Source organism: Onychomys torridus, chromosome 8, assembly GCF_903995425.1.
Source record: "Onychomys torridus chromosome 8, mOncTor1.1, whole genome shotgun sequence".
Lineage (NCBI taxonomy): Eukaryota > Metazoa > Chordata > Mammalia > Rodentia > Cricetidae > Onychomys > Onychomys torridus.
Genome location: NC_050450.1, coordinates 10,186,521 through 10,202,200, shown reverse-complemented (window position 1 = coordinate 10,202,200; position 15,680 = coordinate 10,186,521). Strand labels below are relative to the sequence as shown.

Genomic DNA, 15,680 nt, shown 5'->3' with positions numbered 1-15,680 from the left:
CTTTTGGTAGCCTTGCTAGGTGGTAAGTGACAACCCCCGCTAGGGTGGGTTTGCTGGTAGAGTTCCTGGAGGAAAGTGGGGGGACTGTGAGTAGTGAGTCTACATTTGGGTATAGTGGGTCTACATTTGGGCTTTCCACATTTAGGTTCAGTTCATAGGGAACATTCTAGAATGTCAGCCTGTTTGCTTAGGTATACCCATGCAAGCCCTTGGCAGAGGGTAGAAAGGAGCAGGAGGCATCTTGCTTTCTTCTGCATCCAGGACTGTGAACACACAACACAAAGAACAACACACAAACATGTTCTGAATTCTTTAAACAGAGACCCAAAATAATTTTAATGCAAACGCCAAACATAGGTTAGTCTGTCTCTGTCACATGCCCCACCCCATGAATTACAGTACTTTATAAAAATGTTGTAAGATGTGCAAACTAAAGTTCCTTTAAATACAGTGACAGGTTTGGTCCTAACACATGCTTCTTGGATATCCCAGCTGACTTTGTCATTGCTCTTTGGTAACTAGTGATAAGCACCAATTGAGAGCTGATCCTACATAGGCAAAAGGTGGATCTGTTTTCTCTCACACCCTCATCTCTTTCTAGCATCCCAAATGCAGGGCACAGAGCAGGAGCGAGGCATCTCATGACACAGGTAGATGTGGGCACTGAATGTTGGCCACAGTGTAAGCAGCCAAGACAACCCATGGGACCATTCCCATCCCATTGGATGGTTCACTTCTGGAGCCCTAGGTTTTCTGAGGTGGGAATTCATGCTGGCTTGGGCCATGCTTTCAAGCCTGTGGTTTGGTCTGCTTGTTTCCATCATGACTAGCAGAATGTTATTACAGAAAAGTCCCCAAGGGGAAGGTGCAGAGGACACTTTAGACAGACCTTCTCTGTGAGCCTCACAAGACATTGAGCCAATCCTACAATCTAGCCAACAGTAAGCTGTGGGAAGTTCTCCATCAAGGCAAGAGGTCGTCATTTGCCATCTCTGCCCCAGGCCACCTTGGCAGTCTCTCCAAGGGAAGGAAGGAAGGGAGGACAGGAGAGGTGGAGGGAGGGAAGCCGGTCTTGTACTGAGGAGGTGTCTGTGGTGGCCCTAAAGCTACTCAGATTCAATATCCCTCCTCTCCCCAGCTTTGCTGGGACTGAGCTAGTGGTAAATGACCCCTTACAGAAGCGCGCATGAAAATGTGTTTAAACAACACAAATTTACACACCCTGTCCCAGAGTCACCTCTCCAACTTGATGCTCACAAATGGAAAAGATTACCAAGGGTTGTCATCATAGAGTTCTTGAATCTTGGGTGCTACTAACAACCTTTCCATAGCCACATTTATCAGGACATCCTCAGGACTGACTGGAGTACATCTGGGTTCTCCTTCGATACCCATCTTGAGAGCAATGGCTCTGGGAACCCTTTCCTGCTGTCTCACTGTGGGAAATGTAGACTCCTCTACACTGTGTAGAGAAACCCAGAGGGCACTACCCAACAAATGGCATCTGTGTGGAGCAGTGTAGACACCTCAAGGCTCTTAAAGGCAGGCATGCAGAAAGTGGGTTTCCTCTCACCCTGGGAGGTTTTGAACCTCTGGTGGCAGCCCTGCTACTCCATCTCAGTTGGTAGTTTTTCTAATTGGTTTCTGGTGTGTGTTCTTCACTAGACTGAGTCTCATAAGGATTGTTTGGAAAGGTATCTCTTGCACCTGCCATGTGGCAAGACCCATCCATACTGAAGATGAGTCAATGGAAGATGGATCTTCTGAGGCTCCAGAAGTAAGTCCAATGGAAGCACCCACCTCAGGAAGAAGGGCAGGAAGAAAAGGGGAGACCTTCCAAGACAGGGCAGGGAGGAGGCTGCCCAGTCCACCTCCCAGGGATAGGCTTATGGCTTGGGAGTGGGGCACGGTGATAAAAGCAGCTATAGGACAAGCAGCAAGAGCTGGTGGCAGCCAAGCTGTGGCTGGCAGTGGGGCATCTCAGTGTGATGAGACTGCTAACATTTACAGGGTGGCTCTGCTCCCCTGGGTCTTGGACTCTGACCCCAAGTTTTAGTGCATCTAAGCATATTTCAGGGAGCTCATCCAGAGACGCAGGCCCACCCCTTTGATGAAGGATTCCGAGGGTCTTTGAAGTGGACTTGAGAGCCGCATATAACAGATGTCCTAAGGAATTACCTATGGAGACTCAACGCCTAAACATGACACCTAGGTTGAGTGAGGGTCACTATCCTTAAGGCCAACAGGAGACTGTCAGAAAGTTTGTACAACGACCTAACTCTGGGTCCCACACAGACAGAAACCAGGCTTCTTCTTACACGAACTAGGGGTTAATATCTGAGGACAGAGATCCTTCACTTGGGCCCCTCATCATTCCACCCATGGTTGTCAGAGTGGAGTGGAGGAAGGGGGCAGGGCAGGAATCTACAGAGAGCCTCTCCCCAAGACAGGCTTTTCCCGCCTTTGGCTACACCCCACCCCAGGTCCTTGGGTGAGAAGCATCCTGTGGATTTCCACATTGCTGGATCTTGCTGGGCCTTGCTGAGACTTTTGGTGGGCTTGCATTCTGAATGCCAGCCTTTGTGGTCTGGTCTCTGATCCCAAGAATGCCGAAACTTTCTCTCCTCCTCTTTTTTTTATAAAAGCTTTTAAAGGAAACAATACGTTTGCTAGAAAAACCACAAAAAATGATTATATACAAAATGGTTACATGAACGTGTATGCCATACTGTGGGAGAGTGGCCGGGCTCCTGAAACCTATTTGCGCTTCCTCAGGATCATGTACATGAGGCCGCTGATGAAGGTGAAGGAGAAGGATACCCAGGCTAGAATGAAAGAGTAGCCATAGCTGCCTTCTTGCACCAGGTAATAGACTTTGTAGTTCTGCTGGTGAAGGTCTTGACGCCGGTCTGTATAAATGGAAGCCCCGATCATGACACACAGACCTGTCAGGAACCAAGCCAGGGGTCAGATATATTGCAGACCATGGTGTGTCCTAGAACTAGCCTAACACTTGTTAATGGATTTCAGCAGTTTAGGATACAGACCTCAAGTCCCTCCCACAGCCTATGAGACCCCATTTAGCCTGGATCCTCCTTATTCCAGTTCTCACAGCTCTGGGTTCTTCATCCCAGAACCTCTACCTGGCACACAGTTCCTTCCACTGTGTACCCAGACAACACACTGTAGACTGCATTGTTATTTTCATAAAACCCAAACTTCATGCTTTGGGGATACCTCCCCTTTCTCCCCAACTAAATCCAAACTCCTCCATATTAAGCGTGTGGCCAGCTTTTTCCTTCTGGGTATCCCCTGACTTCCCTCCTCCAGCCATTTTGATGGGAGCACAGTGCAGGGCCACAACATAAGCTCCATAAGAAGAGCATGTTTGAGCTTCCTTCTACAGGAAGGAATCTGTGTGGACATATTGCTAATGGGCTGCTTGTTCGGAGTCAACCTTCAATCTAGATGTCATCCAAATTGGTGACTGAGAAGGAATGCAAGACTTTGTGGCCTTGGTGTCTGCAAGAGAGATGACAAGGGAAAGGGAACCCCAGAAACAAGAGCTACCTGGCTAGTAGGATATGCCTGACTTTGGAATTGACTTTTTGTTTGCTCTGACTCTCCACAAGAAGAAGCCCAGGGAAAAGGTCAGGAGGCAGACTTTGCTCTGGCTCCCAAGACTGCCAGCTAACCAAATAACGTACAATATAAGGATTCGGTTCTTGCTTTTTCCCTGAGACATTTTGTTTCTGTGGTAGGCAGCAGAGACGGCTTCTGGTTTCACTTACATGACATCAGCTGAATGATGGCAGTCAGGATGAACCTTTCTCCCTGCTTCAGGCGGAAGAGCTGGAGCAGAAAGATGAGGAAGGAGATGCAGCAGAGGATTGTGGAGAGGATCATGGTGGCCTGTACTGCCTGCATGATGGAGTAATCTGTGGGTAGAAAGCGAAGGCACAGCTGAGGACCGAGGAGGCATCACAGAGGGGGTCACAGGACTGACTGCCTACAGTCAGGCATGTCCATCCAACCTTTGGACCTGGCAACACAACACTGTCACCTATAAACTTCACACTGAGATCCTCACAGTCAAGGGGAAACTCACGTCCTAAGCAAATTTACGGCACTGGTCAGGCCCCTGGACACTAGTTGTGGGCCGCAGGCCACAGACTGGATACACCTGGCCAGCTGACCACTAGTGCAGCTCTGGATTTTCCAGACCACCTCCCTCTAGTGGCCAGCTAGGCATGTGACCAAAATACCAACCTGGCCAGAAGATGGAGCCAGAACCTACCACTCTGACTTCTTCCTGCTCTGGGCCACAGCTCCAACCTGTTTGGCTTAGGAACAGGAGACTTTGAAAAGTACAACACCCCGGAGCTCAAGTTGCAGCTCCCAGTCTGCATGAAACTGGGAACAGAGGGAACAGAGCTTGTAAAGGCTCATGAGACATTTACAGTGATGGATTCTAATGCATCCTAGATGCATATCAGGGGCCCAATACCTGGCCCTGCTTCCTTGTTCTTTATGAAGAACAAGCATATTCTCCAACACAAATACATCACCTGACTCTATTCCTGAGAGGCCAAGATCAGGTGCAGAGAAGATACTGGGGAGAAGTGAGAAACAGTTCTGCCGGGCAGGGATCCCTGGGTACGAATGGGCCAAAGAACCTTGTGGGGTGTTAGGAATGTTCTCTACTTAGTTTTCAATGGTGGTTTGCTAGGAGTATAGTCAATTGTCAAAACTCATTGAGCCAAGGAGCCCTTAAGAAGTGTGTATTTCCATGTTTGTAAATGACAGCTCTATTCTAAAACTACTCCCAGACTTCATTGAGACAAAATGAACCAGCACACCAGATGCTGAGAACACTTATTTGGGGGCTTCTAGAGTCCCCTGGGGAATTTCAAAGTGGGCCAAGGTTGTAACCCTGTGGCTCTGAACATTACTTATTAAATTTTCCAAGGAGCCATCTAGGATAGCTTTTTTAAGTTGCCATTACTCTGGGGTGGGGACCAAGAATCTGTATTTTTAGCAAGTATCCCAGGTGACTCATGGCTTGTGACGAGGCCAACATAGAAACTGGTTTTGTGAGGGAAAATGACTCTGTGCTTTTAGAATAGGGTTTCTTGGCCTTGAGGTGCAGAGCATGCCGCTGGCGGCCCATGCAAGGCAGCAAGAGCAGAAACTCAAGAGTGGTAGGAGGCTGTGACCTTGCTGTGTTCCAGCATTCCTGGAGCCCTCATAACACCTGCTAAGATGGTCCTCCATATCCACAGCTTCTGCATCCTTGGACTCAACAACCATTTTTGAGGTATGTGGATTGGAGGAGAACCCAGAAATTTCCAGAAAGCAAAATTTGAATTTGCTATGTACCAGGCCAGATCCACGCAGATGAAATGACATACAGAGACTGTATTTGGTGTCATAAGTCATCTAGAAACTAAAGCATAGAGGAGGGTGTGCATAAGTTCCATGTAAGTTTGTGCCATTTTACATCCTCGTGGGATCTCAGAAGCAGCCCCTGCAGCTCCAGAGGAGTGGCTACCACTGCATTGGGGTTGCTTATATTTTGTTTTAACACGAAAAGAATCGGGGCTGGAAAGACAGCTCAGTGGGTGACAGCATCTGCCACTGTGCTGGACAGCCTGAGGTGGAGAGAGCTCACTCCCACGGGTGGTCCTTTGATGCCCACGTGCATGCCATGCCCTTTGATGCACAGGGCAGAGGGGGGCAGTATGGCCAGACTTCACTGAGGGTCTCTGGCTTTTCATCTAGCAATTTCTTCTGCTTTCATGGCACACGATACCAGTTTACCACTGATGGCAGGACTGGAATAAATTAACATAAGGAAATAAATTTACGTGTGGAAAAAGTCTGAGCTGGCAGGATAATTTTTTTTTTTCAGGGAAGAGTTGGGCAATAAATAATTCAGGCTCTGGTCACATTTCTTCTTTGTTTTTTTGCTTTGTTTTGAGGATTTTGTTCCTTTAACAACTCTTTTAAAATGTCAAAACCATTCTTAGTTCATGGGCCATCCCAAACAGGCCTTGGGCTGAGTTTAGCTGGTAGTACACAGCTCCCTGATTTAAAGAGCAATGAGACCGAAATAATCCCACATGGAGAGCATGGAACACAGACAGCAGAGGCCCCCAACCACTGCCTCTGGGCACAGCAAGCTGTCCTGGCTGACCGTGGTGACCGCCACAGCTGAGTTTTCCCGGGGTTCCTGTCAGACTTGCTGAGGCAGTCTGGCCTGGGTCTGGTCTGGGGGACATGGCTGAAGCTCCGCTCACCCACACTCACCTGAGTACTCACTGTCACTGATCTCTGTACAGTTTGTGATGTTGGTGCACACTCTCCAGATGTCCGCTGAGAAGTCTTCTCCTACCCACCAGGCCTGCAAAGGGAACGGGGAAGCTGCTGGTTAAGGATGCAGAGCCTAAGTCCTGCTAGGTTGAGGAGTAAATGTGGGGCCTACTTGGGACTCACTGCTTCTCAGAGGGCAGGCCACAGGTCTGGGGACTTTGTTCAAGTGCACACTCAGTCAAGAGGCCTCAGGTCTGTTCTGGGTCTTTATTGAGTCCCATGGGACTCAGCCATCAGAGTAAATGGAGACCAGTTCTACCAGAATGGCAGGGACACTGTGTATAAGAAATGATGGCATCAAAGGGACAGCCTGCCACAGTGGCTGGGGAATGAAACCAGCCCAGATGCCTGGATACTAAAAATGTGGTAACATTTGCAGGAAAATGGGCAAACACACCAGGCTCAGGAAGACAAACACTCATGGTTTCTCTTATATGAAGAACTAGATTCGCAACTGTGTATTTGTGTGTATATTTGTGTGTGTGTGTGTGTGTGTGTGTGTGTGTGTGTGTGTGTGTGCCATGCGACCAGGGCTGGGATCAGAAGCAGGAAGCAGACTTAAGAGAAGTGGGGAATGGACTTCACATGAGAAGAGAGCAGAAGGAGCTGGAACCAGCTAGAGGGAGGAGCCAGGGGAGGGCAGTGGGGGAGGGGACCGAGGAGAACAAAGTATGACATTACATGTGTGTGACCATTACTCTGCGTGTTAACCTAGAAATTAATTTCAGAAAAGTATCCATGGGCTGGCGAGATGGCCCGTGAACAAAGAAAGGCTCTCGATCCTGAGCCTGAGGACCTGAATTAGGTCCCAGGACCCACATTGTGGAAGGAGCGAAGCAAGTCTAGAAAGATGTCCTCTTACCTCCACACATGTACCACAGCACCTCACAAAAGGAATGAAAAATATAAATGTTTACATTTTTAAGTACTCAAACAATAAAAAAATGAAAATGAAAATTAGCAGGGGTGTCCTGTGATGAGCAGAGGAGGCCTTAGCCCAGTGCCTTCATTTTCCTTGAGTTTCTGTCCCTGCCCCTTCCCTTGGTGGCCTACCTTCTGCTTTCCATCTCTCAGACGGCTCCTTCCCACCCACGGGGCCCACAAATACCCCGGAGTTCCCACCTCACATCCAGCCTCAGGGGCAAGCTCAATTTCAAGCGCACACGGAACACAGCTGACTCACTGGCTGGCACACCTCCATCCATCCTCCTAGTTAGTGCTGTGCTAATATAAACACCTGAGTGTGGGAGCATGTTCTAGCCCCCAAAGCCTATCCAACCCTTTCAATAAGCCTCGAACCTCTCTTGGATCCTAAAGGACCAAATGCAGGAAACACACACACACACACACACACACACACACACACACACACACACCCCAACTCTAGAAGAGCCTTCACTCCATTTTGTCCACACTGTGGGCCCTTTCCTTCAAAGGACCCCAAAATACTTCAAAGCAACACTTATGTGACCACAGCTTGGGCCACTCAGCAACTCGGCAAGACCCTAGAAGGCTAACTATGTTCATACCCTCTGGCAGAGTCTAACCAGGAGCCTCAGGGATGGTTCAAGTCCTGGCTCTGCCTCTTACTACAGTGTAGACTCCAGCAAGGGCCAGAACTGACTGGAGGTTCAGTCGCTTCTCCTGGGAACCATCAGAGGCCAGCCCCTGCCTCCCAGATAACTCAAGATGATGCATCTAAGAGGGCTGAACACTGCCAAGAGGATCACTGGAGTGACAGGTGTAATAATTAATAATTAATAAATAACCACTGTTATGATTAATCAGGAGGTGAAGGTGCAGGCAGCACACGGCTCCCAGTGCAGCACCGGGGGCCATGTGCACACCCCAGCACTGGTGTGGTGTGTGTGGTGTATGTGATATAACAATGTGTGTTTATCTGGTGTGTATGTGTGTGATATGTGTATGTGTGTGATGTGTGTGTCTGGTGTGTGTGTGTGTGTGTGTATGTGTGTGTGGTGTGTATGTGTGGGTGATGTATATGTCTATGTGTGTGTGATATGTGTATGTGTGTGTGTGTGTGTGTGTGTGTGTGTGCAAGTGCTTTTCTGGGTGATACTGTCTATCACTGACACCATCCTTCACTGCCAAGGGAATGCAGTGTCTTTGGCCATCCATCCTGGACTGAATGCCAGCAGCTCTCCAGGAGTCCTCCAAACGTCAGTGCTAGACTGGGGCTGCTGAGGCATCAGGCATCATCTGTGCACTGAGCAGCTACGGGTTCTTTACCTCTCCAGTGTGAGAGCTGCTGTTGGATTGCCCGGCTCATGTCAGCCCATCTAAATCTCACATACACCCCACCCCCCACCCCCACACATGCACACTGGACAGAATACACCATACACACACGCACCAGACAGACAGATATACACACCATACAAACACACACACACACACACACACACACACACACACACACACACACACTCCTAGAGATCCTCAACTGATTGGCCTTCTGAGCAGTTTTTCTTCTCCTTGATGGTCTCTGTAGTTTGAAATGACCAGATGAAGCCAGGCCTTGGGGGCAAGACCAGGTCTCTGTTAGAAGCATCACCTCCTGCCTGGGCCATGGGGGTGTCAAATGCTCTCTTGCTAATACAGCTCCAGCTGGACCCTAAAGGAACAAGTTACATGTCTGGGGCCTGTGGAGAGTTTAGACATCTCCCCTCATGAGATCTGACGGGTAGTCCGTGAGTGAGCTAGTAACACGGTGCCTGGCTAGTGACTCGGTGCCTGGCTAGTGACTCGGTGCCTGGCTAGTGACTCGGTGCCTGGCTAGTGACACGGTGCCTGGCTAGTGACACGGTGCCTGGCTAGTGACACAGTGCCTGGCTAGTGACTCGGTGCCTGGCTAGTGACATGGTGCCTGGCTAGTGACTCGGTGCCTGGCTAGTGACACAGGTGCCTGGCTAGGGAGAAGGTGGCCTGGATGGGTCATTTGCCCTCTGTAGGACAACTATCAGCATCTGGAGAAAACACCCCTTCAACTTTGGAAGCAAGACCGACACCTAGTGACAAAGGCCAGGGATGAGGCTAGGCCACTGCAAGGTCCAAGACGGCCTTTGACACATACAAATTATGTCATTGCCACCTTGAGGAGAGCAGCAATGACCACGTGTGCAAGCAGCCCCGTGGTCAGATACAGGGCTCTGGGAACACACCCTCTTGGGTGTGTAGTACAGTCAGGCATGTAGCAGTTCCATCTTTAGTTCATTTTACCTCACTTTAAAAATGAATCAGGACACACAGGATCAGGTCCCACTACACCACTGTCAAAGTAAATTTGTTCTCACTGCTTCTCCTCCTCATTTTCCTCCATCCTCCTGACCTGCCCTTCACCACACCACAGCCTCCTTTCTCTCCCACCTCACACATATCCCGTCATGGTCCTCCTGACCTCCTCAGAACCTTGGGGGGGGGGTTGTTGTTTGTTTTTTAAAAATTCTTTGACTATTTCATACATGTAAACAATGTATTTGGGGCACTTAGCCCCATCACCCTCCCCCATCACTGTCTCATCCTCTTCCATGCCCACAGAACCCTCCTTTCTTTCCAGCAAGTCCCTTCATACTTTTGTGTCTTTCCCGCTGAGTATAATTGGTGGTGTCTGTGAGCATGGATCATGGTTATTTTCTGGAACATGGGCAACTTGCCAGCGGCTACCCCGCGAAAGAGAATGTTGCCATTTGTTTTCCTGATGGTAGTCATTCTGATGGAATCTCACAGCAGTGTTCATTTGCATTACCCCGACGGCTAAGGATGTTGAACACTTCAAAAAATATTTACTGGCTGCTGACATTATTTATTTTGAGAACTATCTGTTCAGTTTGTCGGCCCATTTATTAACTGGCTGTGTGTGTGTGTGTGTGTGTGCTTGTGTGTGTGCATTGCATGTGCACATGATTGCTTGTGTATGTGTGTGTGTGTGTGTGTAAGTTTTGCAGCTCTCTCTCTCTCTCTCTCTCTCTCTCTCTCTCTCTCTCTCTCTCTCACATTTTTCGAGACAGAATTTCTCTGGGTAGCCCTGGTTGTTCTGGAACTCACTCTGTAGACCAGGCCTCGAACTCACAGAGATCACCTGTCTCTGCCTCCTGAGTGTTGGGATTAAAGGCATGTGCCATATTGCCTGGCAGGTTTTACAGGTTTTTTTTTTTTTTTTTAAATGCATTTAAGATATTAACTCCTTGTCTAAAGTATAAATACCTTGGAAAACATATTTTGTATTCTTATTTTAAAAATAAAATAGGAGCTGAAGAGATGGTTCAGAGGTTAAGAGCATTTGCTGCTCTTGTAGAGGACCCAGGTTCGATTCCCAGCACCCACATGGTGGCTCACAGCCATCTGTAACTTCAGTTCCAGGGGTCCAAGGTCCTTTTCTGATCTCTTAGGCAATAGACACACCCAGGTGGTTCATAGATAAGCATGTAGGCAGAACACCCATACACACAAAATAAAGGAAATAAATTTAAAGAATAAAATAAAAACATTCAATAGAAAAAGGAAGAATTATCTAGCTCTGAATGACGATGGTGTTGAGGCTGAGCACTGCTGAGAGCTGGCCTTACCTTCGGGGGCTTCTGGCAGGCAAGCATCATATCAACTAACCGTGTCTTACCAGACTTCATCCAAACCTGAGTACAGGGTGCTCCCAAAGTTCCATTCTCAGGATGAGAGCACCCAGGCCCGGGCTGGGGAGATGCCTTAGCAAAGAGGACACCCCCAGATCACAATCATACCCTCCGCGTTCTCCACCCTGCTCTGTGGTCTCCACTGCCCCATGACTCCCAGGTGGTTGACCAGAACAGGAACGTACATTGTCGATGGCTGAAATGAACAACAGCACCAGAGCGACGATGTGGAAGATGATGATGAAGGCGAGAACAGCCAACATGTTCACAGGGCAGTGAGGGCAACTGGACAGTCCAGGGAGGGATGAGGAGCCAAAGAGGATGGGAGAGACAGATCCAAACCTGTCAACGACAAGACAAAACTCAAATCAACAACTTTTAACAGGATCTCTGAAAATTTAGGACAGCTCCTCCCATCTTCCTGCCTCACAGTCCAGACGCTCAGCCCTGCTGGGTCTAGGTGGAGCAGGAGGGTGAAGACCAAATAAAATATCTAATTCAGAGCTGGGACAGTAGCTTGATTTGTAGAGTGCTCGCTTAGCATGCATGAGGCCCTGGGTTTGATTCCCCATCACTGCGTAAGCATGGGGGCACATGCTTGTAATCCCAGCACTTGGGAAGTGGATAATTCCACGTACTTAGCAACATAGTGAGTTAGAGGCCAACAGGCCAACCTGAGTTACGAGAGAACCTGTCTCAAATGCAATGGGAGCCAGACACATGGATCTACAAGTACTTGTCCCACTAACAATGTTAAGCTTGATGACCTGAGTTCAATCCCTGGAACCCACTTACAGGTGGAAGGAGAGAGCTCTACAAAGTTGTCCCCGGGCAACACATGTGTGCTGTGCCATGCATGCCCACACACGTCACACATCATATTGTACACATGTATATTTTGTTTTGTTTTTTTGAGTCAGGGTCTCATTATGTAGACCAGGCTAGCCTGGAACTCACAGAGCTCCACTTGCCTCTGCATCCCAAGTGCCACTGATTTCAGTTTACTTACACATTTGAACAATGTTGGCTCCTGAAAGATACACACAATGTATGGCAGACAGGTATGATTCCATTTCCTCTCTGATCCCACAGGATGACTACACTCCCAGAATCCCTTGCACTTAGGGTAGGCCAGTGCAGCTAGATGATAAAGCCTCACACCTTGGACTGAGATTATGATTGACAAGACTTTGGATGTTCTGCTCCTGAGATTCTGGGTAATTTTTTTAAACTCTAGTAGGAAAATCTGAATAACATAGAACAGAAAGCAACCGCAAAGTGAAATCAAAGCACTGTACCACACCCAGGAAAGAGAGGCCTGAAGAAGATACTCTGTGTGTGAGAACCTGTCCAAGTCAGGCAAGAGAGTAGACACAGGTGCTGTATGAAGTGGAAAGAAAAAAGTATTCAAAGGGATGATTTGAGTATTTCGGGATTAAAGGTTACATGTGGAAAAGCCAATGAAACCTTTGAAAAGTTTTACAAACATGATCGTTGTGTTGGTCAACAAAACTCAAACGTCATGTAAACATGTCACATTAATGGGGTTGGAAAAGTTCACCCCCCAAGTCAATACATGGCTCTTTCTTTCATGTCAATAATTTGCTACCTGATTCTATTACAAAAATCTGTAGGAAATAAAATTAACTTCTAATCTCATTGTTTAAATACAATGCAGACCAGGCCTGGTTTATGCTGAGATGAAATCTTAGTTTTTAGTGAACTAATACACATGTAAGTGTGTGTACACGTAAGTGTGTGTGCATGCACACTTGCATACACACACCACTTTTTCTTAAATATTTGAGAGTAAGTTGCTTAAGCCCAACCTTTTAATCTAAATACTTTACTGCATATTTTTGAAAAATGAAGATATTTCCTTACATAGCCAAAGTGTGATAGTCATAATTAAGAATTTAATACAAGAGCTGAAGAACTTGTTCTGTGTAAATGTGCTTGCCAGGCAAGTGTGAGGACCTGAGTTCAAATCTCCAGATCCTAGTTAGAAGCTGAATGAAGTAACAGCATCTGTGCTCTTCCCAGGGATGTGAGGCAGAGACAAGGAATTTCTGGAAGCTCAGGAACCAGTTAGCCCGGCAGAAAATCAACCGAGAGACCCAGTCACAAACAAGGTGGGAATTGAGGACTGACAGCTGAGGTGGTCCTCTGACCTCAGCATGCATACTATGGCACACATGAGTTCACACATGTGAACTCACTTTCACATAATCAAAGCCTGCACATGCATGCACTCACCATCAAATCTACCATGACACTATGCCATCATCTCATTTATCATCCATATCACACATCTCCAAATAGCCCAGTCACATCTCTGTAAGTTTTATCTACTCCAAGATGATAGTCTCCATTTTGCCTCTCAATCTCTTCAATCTAAAGTGGCTCCTCACTCTTTTTCATGACGGTGACAGGATTTAAGAGCATTGGCCATTTTTGTGGGATATCTGCCATGCTGGTTGCTATAGTTTGAATATGAAGTGGTTGGCTGCCAGCTGGGAGGCATTTGGGTTTTAAAAGCTCTGGCCAAAGGAATGGATTCATTCCCCAACGGATTCACAGTAGATGGCACTGGGATATGGAAACTTTAGGAGGCAGGGCCTAGCTGGAGGAGATCTCAGGGGGTGTATCTTTGGAAGATTTACCTGGTCCCTAGTCCTCTCTCCTCTGTTTCCTGTTTCTGGAAGATCCTCTTCCTCCATACAACCTTAGTGCTGCAATGTTCTGTCTCCCCACGGACCCAGAATCAATAAAGCCAAAGACAGAGGACCATATCCTATGAAACCAAGCACTCAAATGGAACTTTTCTCCTTCAAGCTATTGTCCTGGGCATTTGGTTGCATGCCTGAGCAACACGCCTGATGCTTCTCCAGGCCTTAGTTTCTTTTCCTGTTGCTGGAAAGCCATTGACATGGCTCACAGTTCAAGGTTGTAACCTGTCACACAGGGAAGCCAGAGGCAGGAGCACCACAGCAGGGAAGGAGCAGAGAGGAATAGATACCGTCCTTAGCTCACTTCCTTCGTTTTGTGCAGTGGAAGATGCATCCCAGGGATTGATGCCACCCAGAGTGGACACCTCTTCCCACCCCAATTAACCTAGTCAAGATAAGCCCCACAGGCATTGCCAGAGCCTATCTCCCCAGTGATTTTAGACTCATCGAGGTGATAGAGAAGACTGCTATCACACTCAGGATCCAACCAGGCTGTTTTCTTAGCAGGAATGCTACATAAGAGATGTGGCTTCAGTACACTCCACCAGCAGACTCAGAGTGTCAGTCTGTCCCATGGTTGATGGGGCCAGCTGGTGAGGTGGTTATGGCCTGCATATTCTTTTACATTTCCTTTATAATCACAACCGTCTGGGGCTGGAGGTCTGACTCTGTGGCAGAGTGCTAACCTAGATGTGCCAGATCCTGGAGTTTGAGAGTTAGCACTGTGTGTGTGTGTGTGTGTGTGTGTGTGTGTGTGTGTGTGTGTGTGTGAGAGAGAGAGAGAGAGAGAGAGAGAGAGAGAGACAGACAGACAGACACACACACACACACACACACACACACACACACAGAAACAGAGAGAAAGACAGGTCTGGAAAGACACAGTAAACAGAACCTGGAGAGGGAAAGGAGAGAGGGAACAATGAAACGCCCCAGGAGTCATCATCGGCCAAAGAACTGCACAAGCTTGAACCCAGACCCACATGAAAAGGTGGGTGTGGTGAAGGGCACCCCCACACCATACAATGGGGAGGAGAGGGCCAGATCCTGAGGGCTTCCTGGCCAGCCAGCCTAGCCAAAATGGTGAGCTCCAAGTGTGGGAAAGCCTGTCTTGGAAAATAAGGTGGAGGAAGACAACTGATACTGACCTCCAGCCAATACATGTGCACACACACACACACACACACACACACACTCACACACACACAGGTGAGTGGGTTCTCACACACACACACACACACAGGTGAGTGGGTTCTCACACACACACACACACACACACACAGGTGAGTGGGTTCTCACACACACACACACACACAGGTGAGTGGGTTCTCACACACACACACACACACAGGTGAGTGGGTTCACACACACACACACAGGTGAGTGGGTTCTCACACACACACACACACACACAGGTGAGTGGGTTCTCACACACACACACACACACAGGTGAGTGGGTTCACACACACACACACACACACACACACAGGTGAGTGGGTTCTCACACACACACACACAGGTGAGTGGGTTCTCACACACACACAGGTGAGTGGGTTCACACACACACACACACACACACAGGTGAGTGGGTTCTCACACACACACACACGTGAGTGGGTTCACACACACACACACACACAGGTGAGTGGGTTCACACACACACACACACACACACACACACGCATGCATAACGCACGCAATTATTTTCTGTGAAAGATGCTTCATTGTGTAAAACATGAAGAAAATATAATTTGCCCCTGGTGGCATTATGTCTAAACATCGTGTCTCCATTACCACTACTCAGTTCTAGCACAACCCATCTAACAGGAAACTTACTCATTACACAGCCATCCCTCCCCACTCAACCCTAAGTCTCTGGACTGGTCTCCTGTGGACACTAGATAATGGAATGGAACAGTGTGTGAGCTTT

The 15,680-nt window shown here is 48.0% G+C and overlaps 1 protein-coding gene across 1 annotated transcript in view; it reads right to left on the bottom strand.

Annotated features, from left to right (window-relative positions):
* Window positions 1–304: 304 nt before the first annotated feature.
* Emp2 (epithelial membrane protein 2) overlaps window positions 305–15,680 on the bottom strand; it is a 44,127-nt gene continuing 28,751 nt past the window's right edge. The window contains exons 2-5 of the mRNA XM_036198142.1: window positions 11,207–11,363; window positions 6,310–6,403; window positions 3,792–3,938; window positions 305–2,945 (exon numbers count right to left, since the gene is read on the bottom strand). Coding sequence (XP_036054035.1) covers window positions 2,758–2,945; window positions 3,792–3,938; window positions 6,310–6,403; window positions 11,207–11,284 — 507 coding nt within the window. The 5' untranslated portion in view covers window positions 11,285–11,363 and the 3' untranslated portion in view covers window positions 305–2,757. The remainder of the gene's footprint in view (window positions 2,946–3,791; window positions 3,939–6,309; window positions 6,404–11,206; window positions 11,364–15,680) is intronic.